Raw genomic sequence first — 23,212 nt, forward strand, 5'->3', positions numbered from 1 at the left:
GCGAAGATGCGGAACCCCACCAACACCAAGAAACAGAGGGAGAGGGAAAGCAGAAGAAACAGGGCAACTTGGATGTACATCAGTGTTCTGCCTACCACATCGTTGGGTGTTCCCGGTTGTCTTTTTTCTTTTTTCTTTTTTTGATGCGGGCTGCCAACAAAAGACGCAAACAAATAATAATTTTAAAAAAAAATGAAAAAACTGCACGGAGGAGGGGGGACGTGGCAGTAAACGCAGAACAAGAAAATATATATATATGTCTCGCCGTCATCGCCCCACCTCCCGCCCCCTGTTGACTTATTTCCTTTTCTTTTCTTTTTTGCCTTTTTTCTTCGTCTTTTCGGCTTCTCACGGATTCAAGAAAAGTAGCAAAATACAAAAAAAAGAGTAAGAGACAAACGGGGAGCAGCGCAGGCGCCACAACGGATTTTGCTCTATCTTACAACGAGGTTAGTCGTCCGAGTCAAGGATAACGGCCACAGACTCCAGCGTCCAGATGGAGGAGTGGGCGTCAGTCGCCAGGTCGGCCTCAAACACCAGACCCACGCCGGCCGCATTGCGACGGTCAGAAGTCACGTAGACCGGGGTTCTAAACGTAGACACATTTTTGACCTTGGACAACTCTGTGGGAATGATATGCATCACGGGCAGCTCAGAGATGAGTTCCTTCTTTCGTTGGGGTGCCAGACAATGCTTGCGCAGGTCCCACCTGGCGCCCTCGATAAAAAGTCCGCTCACGTACGCGCCGTCCTTGGGGCGCTCCTGCACATCCTGCGCGGTCGCGTAGGAGGTCAACGTCGTCACCACGGCGGAGCGGTCCAGCGGCCACTTATAGCGTCTGCAAACCACCTGGACAAGGGCAGAAATGTAGGACTCCGGCACCATGAGGCCTGACATCCACATGCATCGCGGCTCGCCATTCATGGCCCAATCCGTGTACTGCTTGCACCGCCGATGGAAGTGGGCTAGCCAACGACCCAAATTCTTTCGCGTGGCGGGCGCCAGTTTTCGCCAGGAGGCGGGCAACTGACCGTTGTACAGGGAAGAGGCAAGGTCATCCAAGTCACTACTCATACCAATGACGCCTGAAAGAGCCTTCTGTAGCTCTTTCAGGGACAAAACCATGGCTCCCACCAGTCGATTCCAACGCTCTATTTCCTGCAACAAGACGACTTGGGTCGGCTGCAGGTTACTGTACCCCTTCTCTTGTGCCCGCTCCTTTTCCTTCCTCATAATCCGCTTGCGGTCCAAGGTCTCTGGTATCTGCGACAGAATGTCTTCAGTGATCTTTAGGAGAACCTCCTCCCGTGACTCTCCACCAACTGCCGCCGCTCTCCCAGATCGCGGCATAAGCTCTATCAAACTTGCCCACATTCCTAGGGCCGCATTACGCAAGTAGCCGGTCTCCGCATTCGGGTGCAGTCCAAATACCTCGGGCGTGTTATCCTTTGGGAAGGACTCCACGTGGGCCACCATCTGCTGTAGCGTGACTCGCTTATTTGGATCGGTGCTGTCGGCAGGAAGACAGTAATTCACTTCGTCGTTGACGTAAAAGTGAAACGGCTGAAAGGTGTCAAAAAGGAAATCACCAAAGTATTCCTCCAAGTACGTCTTGACGATGCGGCGGTCCATGCTGTCTGTCACACGGCCGCCATACATCGCCTCACCCACGAGGTAGCGCAGGGTGTCCCACGGAATCGGATCATTATTTCGGAACGCCTTTGTCAGGTAGGTGTCAAGCAGCCGCATCGACACAGAGAAGTCGGTCTCGTTAAAGTCGTACACCACGTTCCATCCGATTCTGCCATACTTGCGTCTTTCCTGCACCACGGCATGAAAAAAGGCAAGGACAAACACCAGTGGCCTAAACGCGGGGTGTAGGCAGGCATCCAGTTGCTCCTCGGTGACCTTCGAGAGCGTGTTTTTCATGTTCATCTTAAGCCCGTTTGGCGGCTCATTCACAACCTTCAAGGAGCGCTGCAGAATACCCATTGGAAAGTCCTTGGTAGGCTCCGTCGTGAGCCAAAGTCGAAATTCCTCCTGCGGCGGCGTCTGGTCCATCCGCTCAATCACCTTCTCGAGTTCCTTCATCCACTTTGTTAGCAGGTGGCAGTTCTGCAGCAGAACCCACTGCCCCCGCAAGGCACCCACCTCCACCAGCTTCATGGCCTCCTCACCCTGCCCCTGGCCGAGCGCGATGGAGCGGAGTTTTTGAATCCCCACCTCCTTTGTCGCCAGCTTCACAATCTCGTCCGTCGGGTTGGCGCCCGGGGACACAATACACACAATGGGGGCTGTGGAGGAGCTCTTGTCGAGAACGTCCTTGTAGCGCAGGATGGGCGGAATGACGTAGCGCTCGCCGAGGAGGTCGCAGTTGCTGATGAAGTTTGTGGCGGCTGTGTAGACGCGATCGCCACGGAAGCAGCGAAGCAGACAGAGCAGCTGGAACTCGCTGAGACGTTCACTGTAGCCGCACGGAATGGTGCTGCTTGGGTCCTCCGGGCGATCCAGCGAGAACCAGTGGTGCCACTCCTCCACGTTGTTTGCGACTTCCTCGCAGAGGTTGGCAAACACCTCCGACGTCGTCGCCAACTTGCAGATGTCGTTCCACTGCCGCTCCGTCAGCCACTCAGCGGGGTTGGGTGGATAATTCTTTGCCGCCAGCACGCATCCGCGCAGGAAGAACTCCAACTCGTTGTGGTCCATGCGATTCTCCTGCGTAAGCAGGCGGATGGCCATCTGGAAAGAAAGCATAAGCTTGTCCTTTTCAAAGATACCCATGCACACGTAGCAGTAGAGGTTATAGGTCAGGGCGCGAATGATGTTGTTGAGACGATCTTTGATCTCAAACGAGGCGTCGCTCTTCGTGATGGAGTACCCAAAGACGTCGTGCAGGAAGGCGGAAAGGGAGTACTCGTACATGGAGTTGATCACGGACAGCTCGGAGATGACAAAGTACAGAACCGCCCCACGTCGAGCCGCGGGGCGGTACTCCTGTCGAGAGATTTCCGTGACACGCGCCGTCTCCTTTGCCTGTTCCAGCTTCTGCTGCACCTCCGAGGCGCTGTTCTTCGTGTTCTCCAGCGTCGCAATCAGCTCGTCGTTGTCGAGAATGTTGCCTGTGGCCAGCGTCAGCTCACGGATCAGGGTGTCCTCCAGCTCCTTCAGCTGCGCACGGCTCTCCGCCATGGTCTGCACGAGCTCCTCGCTTTGCCGCTGCAGGTCGCTACGCTCGCTTGCCACCACGTAGTTGAGCAGCTGACTCTCAAGCCCGTCCTCCGTGACGCCGTAGTTGATCACGATTGTTTTGCCAAACACCTCCGCCGCGTACTCCGGGTTGGGCAGCTTGGTGCAGAGGTAGAGCTTGAAGTTGGGGTCCCAGACGACGTCCTTGTCCCCGATGCGTATGACGCGCTGCCCGGAGTCCTCGCGGAACTGCGGGTCCAGCACGGAGTCTATGATGGGGTCAATAAACTCGTCGACGCCCTCAAACAAAAAGGGGTTGCCGTACTGAATGGCAAACTCCAGCCGCTTCAAAAAATCGGGGTCGGCGAAGGAGGCACATTCAAATCGCGGGTTTGACTTGTGTTGCCGCTTGATCCAATTCACAGCCTGCATTTGTGGGTCGATGCAAAGCGGAAAGCGCACCCGCCCAGATTTTCGTCCCATGCCGAGACCCTGCGTGCTCATCGTTGTGAGGATGCCGTTTTGCACGGAGAGGGCATCCACCGGCAGGCCGTCGCTCGCCCACTGGGAGACGGAGACCTCATCGGTGAGGAGGTGCTGGATCTGGAAGTCCTCGGTGAGTGGGATGCCCCGCTCACGAATGTCCTTCAGCCACAGCGACTCCAAGGCCTCCTGCCGGTACTGGAAGGTGAAGGCCCCAAGATAGGAGATAAACGCGGCACAGGCAAGACAATCCCCAACAAGGCGATTCCGCACATCGGCTAACGACCCCTTTTGCTCCGCCCATCGCACGCGTTCGGAGCCAAAGCCATCGAGTAGTCGTCGGGCGGCGTTCAGCCGTCGCTCCATCACGGCCTTTTCCTGCTGCAGCAGCTGGGCCTCATGCATGCCTGCGTCTAGCCGCTCCTGGAGCCGCTTAAGACTCACGGTGAGCTGCTCAATCTCGCCCTGGCACGCCGCCAACTGGCGCTCAGCGTTTGCCTTCGCCTCCTGCAGTTCCCGCACCCGGGCCTGCTTGGGCAGCACCTCCTTCGCCGTGTTCCAGTAGGCCTTCATCGCCTCCACCCAAATCATCAGGCCCGAGGCGGCCAAACTCACCTTCTTCAGGTCGTTGGAGTTGACCGGAAATTCCTTGAGAATCTTGTTGATCTCATTGATCTTCCCCTGATTCAGCGTCGAGGCGAGGGAGTCGATGTCAATGAGGGAGCGAATAAAGTCGTTTTGCCCCATCATAATCTTGCCGGAGTCCCACGTCGCCGGTACGCCCTTCACGACACACACCATACGCACCACCGCCACCACACTGACGGGGGGCTTGGCGAAGGACTTTAACTCCGTGATACTCTTTGGGTTGATGTGCTTCACCGCCTCCATCGCCTCCTCAAGGGCAGGCATGGCAAGGTCGAGCACCTCCTGCGCCTCCGCACTCTCCTTCTCAATCTCTGCACTTTGCACGTTGAGCGCCTCCTCCATGCTTAGCGCCTCCACCTTGCGTTTTTCATTGCGCTCCTTCTGCTCCTTAATCTCCCTTGTCATGCGCTCGTTAATCTCCTGCTTCTCACGCAGCGTCACCTCCTTCTCGGCGAGTTCCTCTTGCAGCGTCTTCACATCCTCCTGGGCTCGGTCGAGCTTCTCCAGCCCAATCGCAAACTTCTTCACCAAATCGTCAATCTCCTCCCGGCGGGTGATGAGCAGTCGCGAGTAATTGGCCAGAAACCCAAGGAAGTTCTTTGGGGTGACGTAGTTATGCCGCTTCAGCTCCGCCAGATACCGCGTGGAAAGTTCGTCGGCGGTGAGGTGCACGTACACGGCGTGACCCGCAATCGTCTCCTTCAGCTCCTCCGACACCTCCCCTCCCTGCAGCAGCCGTTGCCCAACCGCCTCCAGCGCCTGCGAGGGCCACTTCTGAAACCAGTCGATGGTCGTATTGTTGATGAGGCTCGGGAAGTTGCGGCAACGCGTGCGCAGAATTTGTCCAGAGGGACTCATCGAGAGCACCACGTGCAGGTTTTCGCAGCAGCGGGCGACAAAGGCCGTCCACTTGTTGTCTTTGGAGGGGGCCAGGCCTGCGGCCTCGACCTCCGCCGCCACGCTGGCGTACAGGGGCTCCTTTTCCTCCTCGGCAAACAGCGCGGGGACCATGCCGGAGGCCAACATGTTGTTGATGAGCTCCAGAAACCCCTCCTCCTTTACGTGGCTGTCCATGAACAAAAACACAACCTTCTCCTTCTGTAGCCCGACACGGGCGTACAGGCGCTTTAGGTCCTCGCGGAAGCCGTCCTCGTTGTAGTTGCGGGAGAGCACAACCTCAAAGACACCCATGCGGTACATCGCCGCCGCCAGTTTCGTGAGAGACTGCTTGCCGCTCCCACCAACGCCGATCAGGAGGCAGTTGCCGCGGGGAAGGGAGATGACGCGCGTGATGCGAAGCAGGTGGTCTAGTGCCATGTCAAACATCACCAAGTCCATCTTCTTCGTCGGCGAGTTAATCTCCTCCAGCATTGCCTCCACCAGCGCACGGGCCCTGTCGTACTCCGCCCCAAAGTCTTCGTAGATGTTCAGCCGCTCCACGTCGCTGTCCGGCTCAAAGTCACCAAAGTCACCAAACAAGAAGGGCTCCGCCAGGGCAAACTCCACCGCGTCTGGGAATTGCCGCATAACCTCATCCCGCGCGAGACGCGTGACAAACTCCTTGTCCGCGACGTCGGCCATGCGGTCAATGAAGACGCGGGAAATCTCATTGCGCCACAGCCGCACAATACTCTTCGCGTCCGGAAACATCTCTGGGGTTGCCCGACAGAGTCCCTCGTACACACGGGACAAATCACGCAGGTTAAAAATATAGTGAAACTTGGTAGGCGTCGCAGGGAGGGCGGCGAAGAGCTGCTGGTACAGCCTGAGTGTCATGGTCGTGAGCTGGTTCGGCAGGTCACCCAACTCCGACGCCATCGACTTGTAGGCGTCGCGCAGGATCTGGCCGTAGATGGTGTTGATCGACTCATCGGAGGGGAACAGGACGTTGAAGATTGTGAAGAGTGACACAAAGCGTGGGTCAAGGGCGTTGCGACCACCACCCGGCGGAGCCATCGCCGCTATAAACTGCGTGTCCCGCACACTTTTAAAAAGTAAGTCCTTTCGGTCGTACCAGGAATGGTGCTCCACCAACAGCTTCAGGAATGCGATGGGTTGCTGCGTGCCGTAGAGATCCACGCGGGGCATATTAATATCATCCACAAACACCAAGAGACGCTTCTTTGCCGGGGGCCCCAGCACGGTGTTGGTGCGCTTCTCAATGTTGTCCTCCATGGCCCGCTGTGTGTCAAGGCTAGTGGTGCGAGAGCTGAAGTTGATCTCCAGAAGCATCTCCTCCAGGTGCACATCCTCGTCCGCAGCGGCGTCGACCTCCTGCGAGCGCTGCTTCAGCTGCTTCAGGTAGGCCTGAATGGTGACCGTCTTCGCGGTGCCACTCTCACCCACCAACATGACAGGGGTCCGGTTGAGAACAATTTTGTTCAGCAGCCACATGCTTCGCTCGGTGTCCACCGTGGACACAAGCAGGGAGCCAAACTTCGCCCCTGGTGGCCGCTCAAACGGCTTCACGAGGATATGCCACGGTTTCCAACGGTTGTCCTCGAGGTCGAAGTAGTAGTCGTAGAGGGTTTTGCGCTCCGGGAGGGAGCCGCTGCCGACAAAGCGGGTGAGGAAGTTGTCACCCACATCCTGCAGGCTCCACCCGCTGAGTCTTTTCAGGAAGCCGTCGAAGCGGACGCGGTCCTCCGCTGTGGCGATTAAGGAGCCAAAGCTCCACACACAGCAGAACAAAAACACACACTGCAGCGCCTTTGGCTCTAGGGCCACATGCTGCGGGGAGACAGTGTGCAGCATGACGGTCAGCTGGCGGACCATGTTCAGGTCATTGTTCGGGATCACCAGCTTTGGCGGGGCCGTCACCGTGTCGCCGTCAATGCCGTCAAACATGAAATTGAGGAGCGGCTCCACATATTTGTCCACGAGCTCGTTGAGGGTGTCTAGCTCGTCGCGTGGGCGCTTCAGCTTCCAGGAGTACATGAAGGGTTTCCATCCAAGATTCACGGGGTCAACGAACACCATCCCCACGCGTGACACGGTGGCGGGCGAGGCATACTGTAGGTCCCCCACCTCAAAGAGCAAGGAACTCGTCGGTCGCAGACGAATGCGTTCTCCATTTGGAAGCGTAAGCAGTTTGTTGTCGTCCATGACAGAGTTCATGTCCTCCACCCACTTCGCATCGACATCGCCGTCAAAGACAACGTAGCGGCGCTCACGCTCGTCATTTTCGTGGGGGCGATTAATAGAACGGAAGATGTTAGAGAAAATGCCATCCGTCCAGCTTCGTGTGAGGGGATCCATGACACCGTAGAGGGCCGTCGTGGGCTGCGCCTTGGGATTGATAACGTAGAACTTCGTTAGTAGCCCCAGACTGGTCTGCGCCTTACAAAGGCAGTCAATCACAGTTGACTTACCACCTCCTGTGGGCCCAACAACCATCGACGTATGCCGTGTCTGCATCGTCTCGTACAGCTGCACCACCTTATCCACCTGTTTGGCGTCCACGTAAAACCCTTGCTCCTTGAAGACCCTGCTTGCGGCCTTGGAAAGGTTTTCCTGCGGTGCCCGCGTCGGGTCAAGGCCAGGAAACAGGTCGCCAATGAGACCTTTAAAAAGCGGCTCATCCTCAGCGACAAACTTTGGGGCATTCATGTCACGCAGCGCACGCATCAGCACCGACTCCTCGGATAGGTCAGGGGCACCACGTTTCAGTTGTCCTGCCATCACCAGCACCGCCTTTAGCGCACGCAGGCCCCAGTCGTAGTGGTGCTGCTTTGAGAGTTGTCCACGGGCGAGCTGGTACAGCGTCACCATCTTCTTGGCGAGCTCACGCGCCGTTGTGAAGCCCTCAGAAAAGAGCATGTTCTCTGCAATCAACTCCATGTCCGGCACAACCATCACCACCGGCCGAAAGAGAGCCTTGAGGTTGTCGGGTAACTCCACACGGCCGGCGTAGCCAGGGTTCATCGTGATAAAGACACCGACTGTCGGTATCAGCCGAATTGTGCTGTCGCCAAAGAGGAATTCCGAATCCCCGGCCTTCAGCGCACTTTGAATGCTGCGCAGCTGCTCAGACACCACGGAGAGCACGGGGAGCTCAATGCGGTTAAACTCATCAAAGCACCCCCACGACCCCGTTTGCGAGAGTCCAGAAAAGATGGTGCCCATCGCCTTGTAGTCCAGTCCCTCGCCACAGTTAAACACCACACACTGAATGGCCAGCGCCTTGGCAAGATCCTTGACGGACTCGGTCTTTCCCGTCCCTGCCGGCCCCCCGGGGGCCCCGCCAAGGTAGAAGGAGAGCGCCTGCGTCATAGTCATGAAGCAACGGTCTGTTAGCGGCGTGATCACAAGTCGACCATTCAATCCCATGTATTCGTAACCGTAATTAAAGCGACCTGTGCATTGTCGTATAATGCAGGTGTCTCCGTCACGCTCCCAGTAAAAGCGAAGCTGGGATTCCCAGTCAAACTCGCGGGCATCTGTGACGGAGTCGCGCACAAAGCGATCCACGATATCCCTCCCGTGCACGTCCATGATAATTAACGTGTTGACCTTCTTCGCGTACTGCTTCTCAATGTCTTTGTCCATCTCACCTACGAGGTCAATGAGTTGCCGTGTCAGCTTCCCCGATAGATCCTTCACCGAGCCTTTCTTTCCCTTCTTGAGGGCGTTAAAGGCGTCCTCAATCTCAAACGTCCACCAAATCTTCGCCCCCGTGAGTGCCACCATGCCATGGTACTTCTTTAGCCAGTCCAGGCGTCCCATGCGCGGGTAGTAGTAGACGCCCGCCTTGAGAATGTCACGCAGCGTCGAGCGTGACTCGTCCAGAACCTCCTGCAGCCAGTGTTCCACGGGGGCGCCCACGGTTGCCACCGGGCGGTCAAAGTTCACCACCTCCCCCTCCTGTGATTCCACTCCGCAGATGACTTCCTCCTCGCCCCCCTTGAAAATGAGGTAGGCGCAGTTGTCAAACATCTTCAGCATGTGATCCTGCACCGCCTTTGCACTGCTGGCAGCCAAAATGGAGAGCAACTCGTCGTCGGAGATAAAGTAGAAGCGGGGAAACATGCGCCGCTTTGTCTCAAGATAGTTGGAGAGTTCCTTCTGGCACTCCTCCAGCTTCTCCTCCAGGTAGCGAAACTCCTCAAGACGCCCCGTCACGTTGCAGCAGATGTCCACATTCGGCGCCGAGGTTGTCTCATTCATGATGCGAACAAACTTCTTGTCCAGGTCGTTAAACTTGGCGGTCTCCTTCGGAAGTTGATTGGCGATGTCGTCACTGCCCTTAAAGATGGATTCCAAGTACTGCCACTTCATCTGCACCGTAATCCACACAGCAATCACGTCGTTGATCATCGCCAGCTTCTTCTCCCAAATCTTCACGTCATCCATGAAGGGCTGCGCCCACTTCACGTTGGCGATGGACTGCATCTTCAAGATGTTGTCATCCACGGCCTCTTGAATATCGCTTGTGTCGCTGAGCACGCAGCAGCGGACGTCGCCCTTACGCGGTTCATACGGCACCGGTGCAAACTCCGCCTTTGACCAGAACTCCTTGACGGCCAGAATGTCCTTCTCCACCGCCTGCTCCCGCGCCGCGGTCACGATGATGGTGTCAATGGCGTCCGAAAACCGGTACAGCTCCATGGCAATGAAGTCGTCCAAATTAATTTGCTCAATAGAAAACTGTTTCCCTGTCACCCGCATGAGCTCCATCCAGTGACGCTGCTTCAGTGCCGGACTCTTCAGCTTTGCCAGCAGTGGCAAGGAGGAGTGGAAGTTCAAGATAACCTGCTGAACTTCTCTAAAGGGGTGCACTTCACTGTGCGTCTTGCCGAGTACGCGGGCCCGCTTTACCTTCTCATCAGTGGTGGTTTGAAGGTCCTCCAGAAGGAGATCCTTCCAGCTGCTGCGGTTCCACCGCTTCAGGATGGCGACCCACTGCTCGTAGAGTTCGTACACCGCCTCCACCCGCGTCAGCTCCTCGTTTAGCTGCTGCAGGTAGGTGTGACCCGTAAGCGGCAGGTCAAAAAGCTTCTCGGCCTTCATCAACTGATCCCGTTTCGCCTGCAGCTGCGTTAGATGCTCGCGCCACTCCTTCTTGAGGTTGTTGCCCTCCTGCAGGTCAATATTGGGCCGACCAGGACCTTTTTCACGGAACTCCTTCAACACGGACTTGCCCTTCTCAAGGAAGTTGGCCACCTCGGCGCGCGTGTACTCCCGGAATCGCAGCTTCTTCGGCTCCAGGTCCTCCTCCAGCTGGTGCAGCCGCGCGAGGGTGCACTCCCACAGGTCCTGCAGCGTTAACGCCTCCTTCAGCTCCTGCGGGTCCACCTTGACGCTGAAGTGCGTGATGGACTCGTAAATGTACCTGATCTCACTGATGTCCTGTTCCACGTCCAGGGAAATGGCACGGGTGTCATGCATGACTTCTAGTACAAACTTCAGATCATCAATGTTTTCACACGGCCGCTGCAAATCCTTATTCACGCGTATAATAAAATTCAAGCGTTTCTGCATGCGCGCGCGAACCGTGTCATTCATTTGTGCCCCCTCCATCGCAATCCACTGATGCACGTGCTCCACCAGCTCCGCATAGAAGGCACTTTCGTCGCAGCGCATAAACCCAAAATCGTGCATGTGTTCCTCGGCGTCAAAGTCTGTAATCATGTTAAAGTAGAGCTGAAATTTTGCGTCGTAGTCGATCCAGTGAAACTGATTCTTTGCCTGCTGCTCCACGGAAAGCTTCTTGTCGGCGAGGTAGATAAAACGGTAGCGTTGCAGCACCTTGATGTTTGTCGCAAGCGCAGATAAGTGGGTTTGAATGGTGCGATTTATGACGGCCTGAAGCTTGTACACCTGTGGAAGGCCGCTGATGTCCTTGTAGTAGGTGAAGAGTGTGTCCTGCTCCCCCTCGGGTGGCCGTGGCACCAGCTCCCCATGCGTGAACTCAATACACGTTCCCCGCATCCACCGCTGAAACCGCTGCGAGGACTCAATGATGCTGGACTGCACCTTGTGAAATGCACTCGTGATCTCCTGCTGCGGTGGTGAGAAGGTTGGCTCCGTCGTCAAAAATATCAGCACCTTGAAGAGCGGGGGACGCTTCGCGGCCGTGGAGGAGCCGCGGTAGCCCACCATCTTGGCGAAGGCCAGCAGAGAGTTTAGCACCATCCGCGTGAGCGCCTTCCAAATGCGCTGCTCCCAGTGCATGTAGTAGCTCTCCAGGATGAGGCACTTGCCTGTGTGTGTGCCCACCAGCTGACTCTCCATCTTTGTCAGGAGGGGCTTGGCGGTGCGGTACGCGCGCAGGCACGCGTCGACGAGGTCCGTGCGACGCCGCTCAATCGTGTCCACGAGGACCTGCAGCTCCGGCAGTTCCCCGCCAGCCTGAAGCAGCTGCTCAAACTCGGGGATGAGCTTTGTGGAGCCAATCTTGTTCACCACCTGCGTCTGAATGTGGTCCGCGCGCTTGCGCACCTCCCGGCTTAGATTACGGAACTTTGTGATGGCGCGCTCGCAGCTGGCGATGAAGTCCGGTATGCCCAAGCTCGTCCAGTTGATGTCGCGCATCCCCGGCTCGAGGGACAGCTTCAGCTCGCGAATGTTTTTGGCCAAAATAACACGCTCCGGACCATCCAGGGCCCCTTGTAACTCGCAGTTGAAGCTTAGCAGCATCGCCTTGAGCGCGTCCACGTTCGCGTGGTAGGACTCATCCTGCAGCGTGACATTAATGGCCTCCTGCGGCACTTCAAAGCCGAGGCGGTCAAGGTACTTCGCCTCGCGTATGATGTTAAACAGGGCGATGTCAAAGTTTGCGACGTACGTGTCCCCTGGCACCTTACGTAGAATGTTCATCTTTAGCGACGCCGTCGTCGTCTGCCGCACTCCCTCGGACCACTGAATAAAGCGCGAGGTGGCGTACTCCTTCATCTGCCGCGCCACCTCCACGTACTTTGCCCGCACCTGTCGCCCCATGGTGGTGGCCAGCATGCCCTCCCGCTGGAAGCGCACAATCGGCCGCTTCAGCCGCTGAAAGAGGGAGGTGCTCCAGTGAATCGCCCCCGCCACGGGAGGCTGGTTCTTGGTGAGTGGGGGATTGTCGCTGTGCTCAACGAAGATGCTCCGTACCCGCTCCACCTCGCTAAAGTACTGCGCCAGAATACGATCCGCCTTCTCCGACAGGAGTGAGGCGGTGTCAAAGGCCTCCCCGGCCCGCTGGGGACGGGAGGCGATGCCCTTAAAGGAAAGCAAGAGCTCAAAGGCAGACTCCGCGCTCCGCAGGTCATCGTCGAAGATTTTGTTGATAAACTCAGAGACCTCGTGGTCCAAGCTGGCGACGGTGTTGACAAAGTTGGAGTAAACCACCTGCCAGTTGTGCGTCGCCTTGCGCTCAAAGGGGTCGAAGGTGAGGGTCTCGAACGGGCGCTTGACGCGCTCCACGTCCTTCAAGATGCGCTCAATGCCGCTGGTGTCGGTGAGCACCGTCTTTAGCTGCGCCCCCAGCACCGTGTTGTAGTACTCCACCGTCTCTATAACCTCCAACAAGTCGGTGCAGCGGTCGGACATGTAGTCGGTGGTTTCAAACAGGCGCTTCTGGTTAAAGTTCCATGGCTGCTCACGCTCGCTGCTGTTAATCTCCTCCTGCACCGTGATATACGTGGATTTCCACTTCAGCAGGCACTGCTGTCCCTCACTCACCTTGGTCTTGGCCTCGGCAAAGGGCAGGCTGAGAATACTACGGAAATCGATGTGCTGCGAAACCTTTTGGGCGATGAGTTTCCCAACCTTCTCCAGTAAACCCACCATCCGCTCCTCCGTGCAGTAGTAGCGCGAGATAATCCACACCATGCGGATTCCTGTCATCATAGACGACAGCGTGTCAATGATCGGCTGAAGCGAGCCAGAGCCGGGCGTCACCCCCTGCAAGGTACGGAAATGGCGGTCCAAGGTGCCGAGAAACTTCACATTGTCCTTTGCCTCCGCGTACTGGCGAAAGAATTGTTGAATGGTCGTGGAGATCAAGTGGAAGGAGTTGCACTCCGCCTCCTTTGCCACCTTCAAGATGAACTTCGCCTGGGGTGAGTTGATCTGCTCGTACAGGGCGCTAATAGTACTATATTTTTCACGCCAGTACTCAATCTCCCCAAGCGGGCCTTCCTTCTGTGGGTCAAGCGACATGGCGTAGCTGATCTCCGCCTGCCACTGGGCAACGGTGATGTCAATCTGCTTAATAACATCCTCGTTGGCGAGCGCCGACTTCATTCCGGAGTCGGAGTAGCCCATCGACACCAACGCCTGCGGCATCGGAAGTCGTCGCTCCGCACAGACTTGATTTCGAAACCCGGTCATTTGCATATCGACACGCTGCACCCAGTTCAAAATCTCCGTGTAGACTTGCCGGTTTGTGACCTTCTTGGCGGCCAGCGCGCGGCCTCGCCCGACGGAGGCCACCACGTCCTCCACGATGGGCCTGTAGGCGTGCTCCAGCAGGGTGTGAAAGGAAGACAGCGAAGGCACGACCATGCTGGAAATCTCAAAGGCCTTGTGGATGGGGCAGCGGGGCTCGCTCCTCCAGTCGGCCACGAGCTCCTTGGTTAACTGTACATTGTCGACGCGGACAAAGAAGACGCACCTTGTCCGGTCGGGTGGGTAATTCGCGGAGCCGGTGATGTTGGAGTTCTTAATCGCCTGCGTCGTGGCAATCAGCTTCGGCGGCTGCCTGCGCTGCGCCGCCGCGGGGGTCTTGGCTGCGACGCCGCCGCCCTCCGTGGAGGTGCACTCGCTGGAGGAGATGACGAGGAGGCGCTCCCGCGGGTTCTCGAAGAGCTCTAAAATGAGGCCCCTGGCGGCCCCGTCGCCGTACAGCTCCGCGATGGAGTCCTCGCACACGCCGTAGAGGCAGCCCCGCACGCGGGCCGCAAGCCACGCAAGGCGCGGGTCCTCCTCCTCCTCCTCCTCCTGCGACCCCCGCCTCGTCTCGGCGTTTGCCGCCGTTGGGACTAAAGACGCCATCGCGACTGCTCGCTGTGGGAGTCGCGGAGGAAGCGCAGGGTGGGGCGGGGGCGGCACGCAGTGAAATCAAGTGGCGGTGTGAAGGAACAAAAAGCAAAGACTACAAGAAGGAATGAAAGCGTTCAAAGACAAATGAAGCGAAACAACAACAACAAAGGGAAAGGAAAAAAGAAAAAGCAAATACATATATGTATACATACGCGACCAGCCAAAGATGCCTGAGGGATTGTCCCAGTGTGTTGAGGGCATTATGCTCGGTGATGCAAACTCTCTCTCTCTCTCTCCCACGCACACACATACGGAAGCCGAAAGCAATTGAAACAAAACAAAAATGAAAAACGGGCATAGCACGTGACAACGTTGGGGGGGGGGTAAAAAGCGCGCAGGTAGGGGGTTGGGGAGCTGCAGTGGGATAAACCACATGCACAGATCCAACACAGATGCTCCGCAACGCCTCAGCATTGGAAAAAGTACAAAAAAAAACCACCGCCAACGACAACAACAACAGCACGACGCCGAGGAAGATTGAAGGCAAAGGGGACTAGAGACCTGGGGAGAAGTGCTGGCCGAGGGAAAGATCGTACAGAAACTTCTCGCTGGGGTCCGTCAGCACCTCATGGGCATGGTTGATGAGCTTAAACTGCTCCATCGCCGCCTGTTGCCTCGTCAGTGTCTCTGTCACCACTCGGTCAGGATGATATAAGAGAGTCAACTTCTTAAACTGCGCACGGGCCTCGGCGATACTCGCCCCGCGAGGGAGCTCAAGGATCTCGTAAAGCGTCTGTTTCACCCCCGAGTTGGGCACACGCTCTGTGCCCCGCGACGCCCCATTTTCTGCCGACGGGGACTCAGGCGGCGGCCCAGTTTCTGTTGCGAAGGCGTCGTACCACTTCGGCCGGCGCCTTGGAGCCCCCGGCCCGCTAAAGGTGGCTCTAGGAAACTCCGGCTGCGGCAAAAACTGCTCCTCGTCCCCGCGCAGGATGTGTCGCAAGGCCGGGTCCAAACGAACCGCGCTGAGGCGGTCTGCCGCTGCCTCGGCGCGCTGCCGTGTCTGTTGGTAGGCCTCCGCACGCAGGACAAACGCCCTGGCGCACTTGGGGTCCATCCAAAGCGCGGCGGCGCAATCCCTGATGACGTTCATGTTATTCCCAAGGCTTGCGTAGGCTTCGGCCCGCATGCAGTACAACGCGCCACACATCAGGCGGTTGGATTTGTCCAGCAGCAACCCCTCATGAAGAAGAGGAATGGCCTCGGCGTAGCGCTCCCTTGCAAAGAGCGAATTCACTCTCGACAGGATCTCCTCCAGGGAGACAAGGTAGTGCCCAAGCAGAAGTGCAGGGCCAAAGCTGGGGCTGATCGTCAGGCAGGTCTGAATCAGCGCCGCCGCAAGCTCCAAAAAGGCGCTGCCGCAGTACGCGCTCGCCTGGGCCAGCAAAACGGCGGCATGCAGGTAGTGCTCCTCCACCCCGCGCCAGGCCTCCTTCTCCTCCCAGGACATCTCGGTGTGGGCGGAGGCAGGTCGCGGAATAGTTGGCACGTACGACAAAAGACGCAACCTCGCCGTATTCGGACTCAAGTGCAGCAGAGCTCTCGCCTCCAATAGGAGTAGCGGCGTGCCGTCGATGAGCGGCTTGGCCGCATCCTTCACCCGCAACGCCTCCTCCCACCTCCGCCCCTTGACAGAGTCACGGAACTGCTGCAAGGCCGTTATTGCGCCAGATTCGGTGCACCACTTTACATTGTGAGGATCCTGCGTTGACGGCGCCAGCGCCTGCAGCGCGTAGGCGTAACATTGGCGCGCCTCCGGGTAGCGCTCACGCAGGAGCAAGGAACGACCATGAAGCGAGACAAGGTCCAAGTCGATCTCGCCTCCCTTGCGAGCATCCTCAATACATTCATCGTAGAGTAACAGGTGCCAGCTACACACGGCACGCTTGTAGTACGCTATCTTGGACTGCGGATTCTGCTGCAGCGCCCGCGTGAACGAGACGTAGGCGCCCCCGTAATCCCTCGACGCAAGCAGCCGCATGCCCCGCTCCTCGTTTTTTGTGAAGGAAATATTTAACTCCGGCAGACAGCCTTGCAGCATGCGCACAAGGCGTTTGCGATCGATGGCCTCGTTGGCAATCATAAGCCGCCTACATGCCCCCTCCTCCTCGCCGAACCGACGCCACGGCCACGCGCCACCCGTGGGCAGCGTGGCGGCGCCCCCCGCGGGGAGGCTTTTGCCCGCAGCCTTCGTCGCCCTGGGACGGTACGTGCACCCCCACCGCGCCTCCTCCCCACGACGACTCGAAAGCGTCCGCCCCGCGTCGCCCTTCCTCTGCGAGGCGAGGGGCGCATTGCCGAGGCGACGGGCCTCGTTCTGTCGGGAGCGCCTTTCCTCCCGCTCTATCCTCGGGAAAAAAGCACAGCTGCTCCGAGGGGATCGTCTGTGCAAAGTCCTTCTGCACGACACGTCGGCGCATTCTAAGCACACCCACCCAACCCACACACAACTGCCGCAAAACGCCGCGGCTTGTGACGCGTGAAGGAAAAAAAAAAAAAAAACTTGCCTCTTGCGCCGGCAGACCGCCCCGCTTGCGGAAGCCGGCACCGATTCCCCGCCTCCCCCCTCCCCTGCTGGTCGGGTTCCCAACACGGACGGAAGTATGGCTGCCGCAAGGCCAAGCCGAGGGAGGAGGAAAAAAAAAAATGTCAACAATAACAGTAGTAACAAAGCAAGGAGAGAAAAGGCAGAGAGAATCCAACGAGCAAACACGTCAAGGGGGGGGAAAAAAAAACAGAAAACGAAGACCTCCGCCAGGCACGCCACCTCTCACACTAGAGACACGAGCATGCCAACTCCAGGCATCTCCTCATCAACCATTTTTTTTCTTCTTCTTCTCTTTTTATCCTTTGATTTTGTTTCCTTCCTTCCTTCCTGTTATGAGGTCCCGCAAACATGGCGCCTTGCGGCGTCCTCGCGGCTACCCTGTCGGCTGAGCCGCTGCCAGAAGTGGCCCACACTGCAGCGATCCTCGCATTTGGGGTGGGGAGGAGGATGCGGCGTATGTGTGCCGTCGGCCGCACGCCGCTGGAGACAAGTGGGTGCCCCGCCAGCTTCGCGTGAGGCCCGCCGTTTCTGCAGGAGCGTCCTCCTTCCCCGACCGTCTTTACTCGTGTCCCCGCTTCACCGCCCGCCGTGCGCCGAACCCCTTGCCGTTTCCTCTATCGTCCAGCGCGTTGGTCACCACCTGCCCCGCCTTCACCAGCGCCGGGCTGGTGCGCAGGGCGTCGGGGAGCTGAAAAAAGACAATAGAGGCGCCCCGGACAAACACGCTCTTCATCTCCACCGTGCGCCCCGACCTCACCGTCTTCTTCGCGGCCGTGAGCATGACGTTCATGTTGTCCTGCACCTCGCTCAGCGTGCCCGTGTAGAGCTCCCCGCTGGACACCTCCAGCGAGATCGTCGTGCCGATAGCGTCGAACAAGACCTTCAGCGGGATGCTGAACGTGCTCATTCTCTAACGGGCGGCGCAAACAAAACCGAAGAAAAAAAAAGGAATACTGCCCCCACACGCACATACGCAACAAATAACGAAATAAATTTTTTTTAAAAAAAGGGGGGGGGAGAAAGAAAAGAAGGAGCAGGTAAAGCAGCGGAGCGGCCGTTCCCAGGGATGAAGAACAGATAGAGGCGGAAGCAGAAAACCCCCTGAGAAAAGGGGGGAGGGAAAAAAAACAAAAGGAAAAGAAGAGGGGGGAAAAAAAACTCATTTACTTTCCGTGCATCACCTCTGCGAGGGATCGCTTGCTGTGCCACGCAGCAGCGGCATCTCGTCGTGCCACCACCGCCTCGCTTTTCGCCGCCGCTCGAGACACGGCCACCTCCTAAATACCTCAGAAGACTCGACCAGAGACACCGTTGAGCGCCGTGCGATCGTGCGTGTCCAGAATTTGATAGGCAATCGAGGCCAGGAGAGAGCCGCCCAGTGGTGCGGCCCAATAGATCCAAAAAAAGATCAGTGGCTTGCATTTCCCGCCAATGCAGCCAACCAGTTGCGTGCCCGTGGCCACGGCAGGATTAAAGGCACCGCCAGTGAACCCACCCACGGCAAAGGAGGCGGAGAGCACGGTCATGCCGATCGCAAACCCGTAAAACTCGTTGCCCCGCTGCCTAGAGTAGTTCACATGCAGCACCACAGAGGCCAAGGCGAAGGTGTACACCATCTCGCACAGGAGGGCCTGCCACACGCTCACGAGAGAGACATCCGTCGAAGGAACAGGAATATCGAGGCCAACGATGGCAGAGCCGTACAGGGCCGCCAAAAAAGCAGCCACAATCTGTGCGAGCATGTAGAACAGCGCCTTCTTTAAGGAAATCTTGCCGTTGATCAACGTGGCAAAGGTGACGGCCGGATTAAAATGAGCTCCACTAATGTATCCAAAGGAGAACGTCATCGCCGCAAGCATAAAGCCAATCGGCAGTGGGGCTAGCGATCCCACACCCAGCGAGGCCAGCGGGATGGTTAACACGAAGAGGAACGTGCCAACAAACTCCGCCACAACCTCGCTCACAAACGGAGAGAGCGCCATCGCAAGGCAGCAAACTTAGCGGCTCCTTTCACGTCAAAAATAGTCTAATAAATGTTTTTATATTTATCCTGCACGTATGTGCGTCTGTGTGCGCGCGTCGGTGCGTAGAGCCGCTATTCTCCCTGTGGCAACTCCGTTGCTCCACCGGCGCATAACAATGGCAGTACGGCGTTGGGCAGGAAGAAAAGAAGAAGAAGAAAAAAAAGAGAAGCGGTTGGCGTGGACGGGCGATAAGAGCGATGCAGGCAAAAATCAGCCACGCAGCGCAGTTCAACCCCGCCCCCCCCCTCAAAAAGAAAAAAAAAAGCGCGTCCTTTCCTCCCTTCTTCCATTACGGCGCGGCCAATTATTCCTCCGCCACCTCCGCCCCATCGTCCTCATCGGCGCAGCACACCATGGCAATAGTGCGCCAGTCGCTCTGGTACAAGTCCGCGTCCTGCAACTGCAGCAGCGTCTGAAGGCTCTCCGGAAACTCGCGCTGCACGCAACCCGTCCAGAAGGCCCGCGAGTCCGCAGGAACGCACAGCCACGCCCGCCACAGCCTGCAGACGTTTTCTGCCACGTTGAAGGTGAACGCAACTGGCAAGAAGGAGAGAACCTCCAACACGATAGGGCACTGCTGGTGCCACGGCTTGGCAAAACTACAGCCCTCAGCACCCACCGAGAGTGCTCCCCCCGCCACCGCGGCCTCCAGCATCCCCCGCTGCGCGAGCAACGTCGAGAGGCGGTCTGCAAATTGCGCAATCATCGCCTCCTCAGTCAGAGACAGCTCACACCGCTCCATCGGGGTCAGCCGTGGCAGTGAGGGGAGATCGATACTCCCCATGACATCATCAATGCTGTGACAGGCGTCCCGCGCCTGACGCTGCGCCTGCAGTAACGTTTCGTGGGCGTCGTCTAAGGCCGCCACCACGTCAGGGGAGAAGAGGCGCGGGTTGGACGCCACCAGCCCGCCACGACCAGGCATCGGCGTTCGCAGGTACTCCACCAGCAGGGCGGCGACGTCGTCCATGCGTGGGCCCCTGCATGGTAGAGGAGGCACACGTGGGTTTCAATAAACGACACCCACGCCAAGAAAGCAGCACACCACACGTTTCATGCGGCAGCGTGGGTGGGATTCAAAGGAATGAAAAGGGGACAAAAGACGGCAATGGGCGAAAGAACGCAAGAAGGCAGAGAGCACCTCCTCCCCATGTACGGAGTGGCGCAGTGATACACGACAAAAAAAAACGGCGGAATCAGCCAAGAGTGGGAAACTGCCACACAATGCGCCCCAAACGCCTCTGTAAAGGAGGATATAAAGTGCAAGCGGAAGCAGCAGGCCATGCCCGTGTAAGCAACGCAAAAGAAGAGCAAAAACAAAGAGAAAACAAAAAGGGTGTGGGGGAGATAAGTAGACATTGTAAGCGGAAGAAGAAAAAACCAGCGTCAGTCATCTATAAACAGAAGGCTCCTCCACCGCCGAGGCCGCACGCGTAACCTCCTTGAAGCTACTGATGAGATCCTGAAGGGCATTTGAAAATTCAAAGCGATGCCCACTGAGGCCGCCACTGTTCCGCTCATTCGACCTCTCCATAAGCAACTTCTCCTCTAGATTGATGTCAGAAAGAATTGCCCATAATCGTGCATTCCCCTCTCGCGCCTGCTGATACCGAGACCGGGTGACGTGCAGCCTCTGCTGCAAATCTCCCATCTCAAGGTTCCCGTGAGCACCCTCCTCAGCCTGTGAGTGTCGTTCAGCGCTGGGATCCTTCGTTACGGCGACCGACGACACCGCCGTCATGCTCGCCAGCTTTGCCTCAGCCTCCTCTGCATCGGCCTTGAGTTGTGTCTTTCGCCTTTTGGCCGCGGCTATCAATCGGCGCAAGTTTTTCTCCCGCTGCACGGCCCTCTCTATCTTGCCATCCAGCTCCTGCACCGCAAGCACCGTCGCCGCGGTCTCCTCCACCTGCCTCCGCAGCCTTTTGTCCAGCACCGCGAGCCGCTGTGCCCGCTTCTCCACCGCCCGCCGCGACTCCCTGGCCTCCAACTTGATGTCCGTCACGAGCGCCGCCCAGTCAAACGGCCGCGTGCTCGCAGGCGGCGACAGCGACGGCGACCCCTCGTCGGCCCCTACGAGGGGCGCAGTGGGGCTCTGCGAGGGCAGCTCCGATAGCGCCGTCGTGGGGACCAAAAAAAGGAAAAAAAAAGCACACACACAAGCCAAGAAAGTGTGGGCGGAGTGGAAGGCCGCGGGAGCGACTTCCCTTAAAGCGCCGATTGTTGCCGCTGTCACGAGCGAGGGAAAACCCTTGTGAAGGAAAAAAAAGGAAAAGGAAAGGGAAAATACATGCACGGGGAAACAACAACAAAAAAAAAACAAGAAAAATTAGGCGTGGTGAAATCCATAGGGAGAAAGGGAGGAAAAAAGGGGGGCTAAGAAGAGAGCACAAGCACGTGTTTCCCAGCCAGCAAGCAGAACATAGCAGCACACGTTCATTATTTTCCCTGCCCTTGACTGCAAAGACAACACGGCCGCAATAAATAATAATAACCGTAGTCACAGAATAAAATTCAATGGCGCAGTGCGGGTTGGGGAAAAAACAACAGGGAGACACACACACACACACAGAGAGAGAGAGGCAGATGCTGGCAACCCTCTTACTTTTCAAAGCGCATGGAGTACCCCCCACTCTTTGGGTCCTTGTCAAACTTAAAATTGTCCGTCGACAGCCCAAAGTAGTTGAGGAAGCGATTTCCCAAATCCTTCAAATCCCCCAGCATCTTCTGCATCTCCTCATCCACCTTCGCCTTGGCGGCCGCCTTGTGGGCACGACCCTCCGCGTCCAACACCCCACCCTGCTTTTCGTACTCCTCGTAGTCCCCATACGCGTTCGACCACTTGCTAAGCACGTAGTAGCACTCCGCCCGCCGGAAAAATGCCTTGGCGTAGATACCCTTGTGCCGGATGGCCTCTGTGAGGTTGGCCACGGCGTCCTCGTACAACTCCAGCTTCGCCAAACACAACCCGGCGTTGCAGTATACCTGCGAGGTGAGCGTGTAGTCGACACCGTCGTCGTCTCCACCGTCTGCCGCTGCTGCTTCTGCTGCGTCCAACGCATCAGTTTTGGCGCCCTTCCCGTCACATTCGGTGCCGGTGCCTGCCGGTGCCGCTGCCGCCCTCCTCTGCGGGGCGCGAGTCCGGCTGCGTCGCAGCGGCGGAGGGCTTCTCGTCGCCCGGGGCCTCCTTCCCGGCCTGAGCCGCCGATTCCTTTCGGACGGGTTTGAGCGGCGCCACCTTCAGCGCCGCACGGTACATCTCCAAAGCCTCCGCCACCGCCCCGCCGGCAAACAGCTCGTTGCCCCGCTTCTTCAGCCGCTCACACTCCGCCGCGTCAACGGCGCACTCACGCGCCGCGGCGGCGTTCCCCAGCGGGCATGTGGCCCCCGCCTCCTCCGCGCGCCCCTCCCCCACGACCGACATTGCACAAACCCCCAACACACAACCTTACCGGCAAAGCAAACAACCGACGCATAAAAAAACAAACAAACGAAAACGAAAAAAAAAAAAGAAGAAAAGCAGGTAAGATAACTTCAAGGGAAGGCGAGGCAAACGCTGAAAAGCTTGCAAGACGCCACAAAGTGGAAACGAACAAGCCCAACAAAGGGTAGCCCCGCTCGAGCAAGGCGGAGGGCGGCAAAGTGGCGGTAAGACGACAACTCACTCCAGGAGGAACTCCCATAGAATGTCTTCAAATGAAAAAATTGGCAAGAACGACCGCCTTCAAGTGGTACTTGTGGTTCACGTGACGCCCAGCGCAGTACATGACGCGGGTTCCTAGTGGGACGCGTTGATCGTTCATCAAAATGCACGTATTTCTATCAAAGTTTGTTTGAAGCCCACTCATCCGTGTATTCGTTTGACGCCGGGAAAGCAGACAAACCCAGTATATATTCCCAGGCTTCACACGCTGCCGACTCACCTCTCCCCGATCAGACTTAAAGCGCTGCACTGAAACCCGGTGCGCCACCGCAGGAAAGATGCGGCAGTGTGCGAAACGCTCGGCGGTGGCCTTTGATATGAGCCGCACGTGCTTGCAGTTTGTGTTGTCCACGCAGTGGAGCTTCACCTGGTCGCTGAAGGGGACACCTGTGCCGTACCCCTCCGCCCCCGTCCCCCAGCGAGAACGGTACGACGCCTTCCTTCGAATGATGAGGTTGTATCGGAACCATGACTTGTTCACGGGTTTGCCCGCCGGCAGCTTTGCCGCGGCGTCCGTCGTGGTGGGTGCCAGACGCAGACCCCACCAACGCAGCATCACACACGCGGCTGGAACCTACAAACAAAAAAAAAAACTGAGAG

At 57.6% G+C, this 23,212-nt stretch overlaps 10 protein-coding genes across 10 annotated transcripts, besides 8 other annotated features; 1 reads left to right on the forward strand and 9 right to left on the reverse strand.

Moving 5' to 3' along the window:
* Positions 1 to 450: 450 nt before the first annotated feature.
* Positions 451 to 14,292, reverse strand: Tco025E_00539 (dynein-1-alpha heavy chain, flagellar inner arm I1 complex protein; the record flags this gene model as incomplete). The annotated part of the gene is made up of 1 exon (XM_029367479.1): positions 451 to 14,292. The coding sequence occupies one exon, from the start codon at positions 14,290 to 14,292 to the stop codon at positions 451 to 453; it is 13,842 nt and encodes a 4,613-aa protein (XP_029232437.1).
* Positions 14,293 to 14,416: 124 nt separating this feature from the next.
* Positions 14,417 to 14,473: a sequence feature (A-rich).
* Positions 14,474 to 14,559: 86 nt separating this feature from the next.
* Positions 14,560 to 14,576: a microsatellite.
* A 257-nt stretch (positions 14,577 to 14,833) lies between these two features.
* On the reverse strand, positions 14,834 to 16,423 carry Tco025E_00540 (putative TPR-repeat-containing chaperone protein DNAJ,putative; the record flags this gene model as incomplete). The annotated part of the gene is made up of 1 exon (XM_029367480.1): positions 14,834 to 16,423. One exon carries the CDS (start codon positions 16,421 to 16,423, stop codon positions 14,834 to 14,836), a length of 1,590 nt encoding a protein of 529 aa, XP_029232438.1.
* A 7-nt stretch (positions 16,424 to 16,430) lies between these two features.
* Positions 16,431 to 16,760, reverse strand: Tco025E_00541 (uncharacterized protein; the record flags this gene model as incomplete). Its single annotated transcript, XM_029367481.1, has 1 exon — positions 16,431 to 16,760. The coding sequence occupies one exon, from the start codon at positions 16,758 to 16,760 to the stop codon at positions 16,431 to 16,433; it is 330 nt and encodes a 109-aa protein (XP_029232439.1).
* A 687-nt stretch (positions 16,761 to 17,447) lies between these two features.
* On the reverse strand, positions 17,448 to 17,795 carry Tco025E_00542 (small nuclear ribonucleoprotein SmD3; the record flags this gene model as incomplete). Its single annotated transcript, XM_029367482.1, has 1 exon — positions 17,448 to 17,795. The coding sequence occupies one exon, from the start codon at positions 17,793 to 17,795 to the stop codon at positions 17,448 to 17,450; it is 348 nt and encodes a 115-aa protein (XP_029232440.1).
* Positions 17,796 to 18,174: 379 nt separating this feature from the next.
* Positions 18,175 to 18,870, reverse strand: Tco025E_00543 (aquaporin 9; the record flags this gene model as incomplete). The annotated part of the gene is made up of 1 exon (XM_029367483.1): positions 18,175 to 18,870. The coding sequence occupies one exon, from the start codon at positions 18,868 to 18,870 to the stop codon at positions 18,175 to 18,177; it is 696 nt and encodes a 231-aa protein (XP_029232441.1).
* Positions 18,871 to 19,049: 179 nt separating this feature from the next.
* Positions 19,050 to 19,081: a microsatellite.
* Positions 19,082 to 19,216: 135 nt separating this feature from the next.
* On the reverse strand, positions 19,217 to 19,882 carry Tco025E_00544 (uncharacterized protein; the record flags this gene model as incomplete). The annotated part of the gene is made up of 1 exon (XM_029367484.1): positions 19,217 to 19,882. The coding sequence occupies one exon, from the start codon at positions 19,880 to 19,882 to the stop codon at positions 19,217 to 19,219; it is 666 nt and encodes a 221-aa protein (XP_029232442.1).
* Positions 19,883 to 20,213: 331 nt separating this feature from the next.
* Positions 20,214 to 20,247: a sequence feature (A-rich).
* A 55-nt stretch (positions 20,248 to 20,302) lies between these two features.
* Tco025E_00545 (uncharacterized protein) lies at positions 20,303 to 20,653 on the reverse strand (the record flags this gene model as incomplete). The annotated part of the gene is made up of 1 exon (XM_029367485.1): positions 20,303 to 20,653. The coding sequence occupies one exon, from the start codon at positions 20,651 to 20,653 to the stop codon at positions 20,303 to 20,305; it is 351 nt and encodes a 116-aa protein (XP_029232443.1).
* Positions 20,652 to 21,167, forward strand: Tco025E_00546 (uncharacterized protein; the record flags this gene model as incomplete). Its single annotated transcript, XM_029367486.1, has 1 exon — positions 20,652 to 21,167. One exon carries the CDS (start codon positions 20,652 to 20,654, stop codon positions 21,165 to 21,167), a length of 516 nt encoding a protein of 171 aa, XP_029232444.1.
* A 42-nt stretch (positions 21,168 to 21,209) lies between these two features.
* Positions 21,210 to 21,238: a sequence feature (A-rich).
* A 225-nt stretch (positions 21,239 to 21,463) lies between these two features.
* Positions 21,464 to 21,480: a microsatellite.
* A 458-nt stretch (positions 21,481 to 21,938) lies between these two features.
* Positions 21,939 to 21,960: a microsatellite.
* Positions 21,961 to 21,991: 31 nt separating this feature from the next.
* Positions 21,992 to 22,333, reverse strand: Tco025E_00547 (TPR protein; the record flags this gene model as incomplete). The annotated part of the gene is made up of 1 exon (XM_029367487.1): positions 21,992 to 22,333. One exon carries the CDS (start codon positions 22,331 to 22,333, stop codon positions 21,992 to 21,994), a length of 342 nt encoding a protein of 113 aa, XP_029232445.1.
* Positions 22,334 to 22,385: 52 nt separating this feature from the next.
* Positions 22,386 to 22,428: a sequence feature (A-rich).
* Positions 22,429 to 22,601: 173 nt separating this feature from the next.
* Tco025E_00548 (ribosomal protein L14) lies at positions 22,602 to 23,168 on the reverse strand (the record flags this gene model as incomplete). The annotated part of the gene is made up of 1 exon (XM_029367488.1): positions 22,602 to 23,168. One exon carries the CDS (start codon positions 23,166 to 23,168, stop codon positions 22,602 to 22,604), a length of 567 nt encoding a protein of 188 aa, XP_029232446.1.
* Between the last annotated feature and the right edge of the window lie 44 nt (positions 23,169 to 23,212).

This window comes from Trypanosoma conorhini (assembly GCF_003719485.1).
Source record: "Trypanosoma conorhini strain 025E chromosome Unknown Tco_14.4_contig_00012, whole genome shotgun sequence".
Lineage (NCBI taxonomy): Eukaryota > Euglenozoa > Kinetoplastea > Trypanosomatida > Trypanosomatidae > Trypanosoma > Trypanosoma conorhini.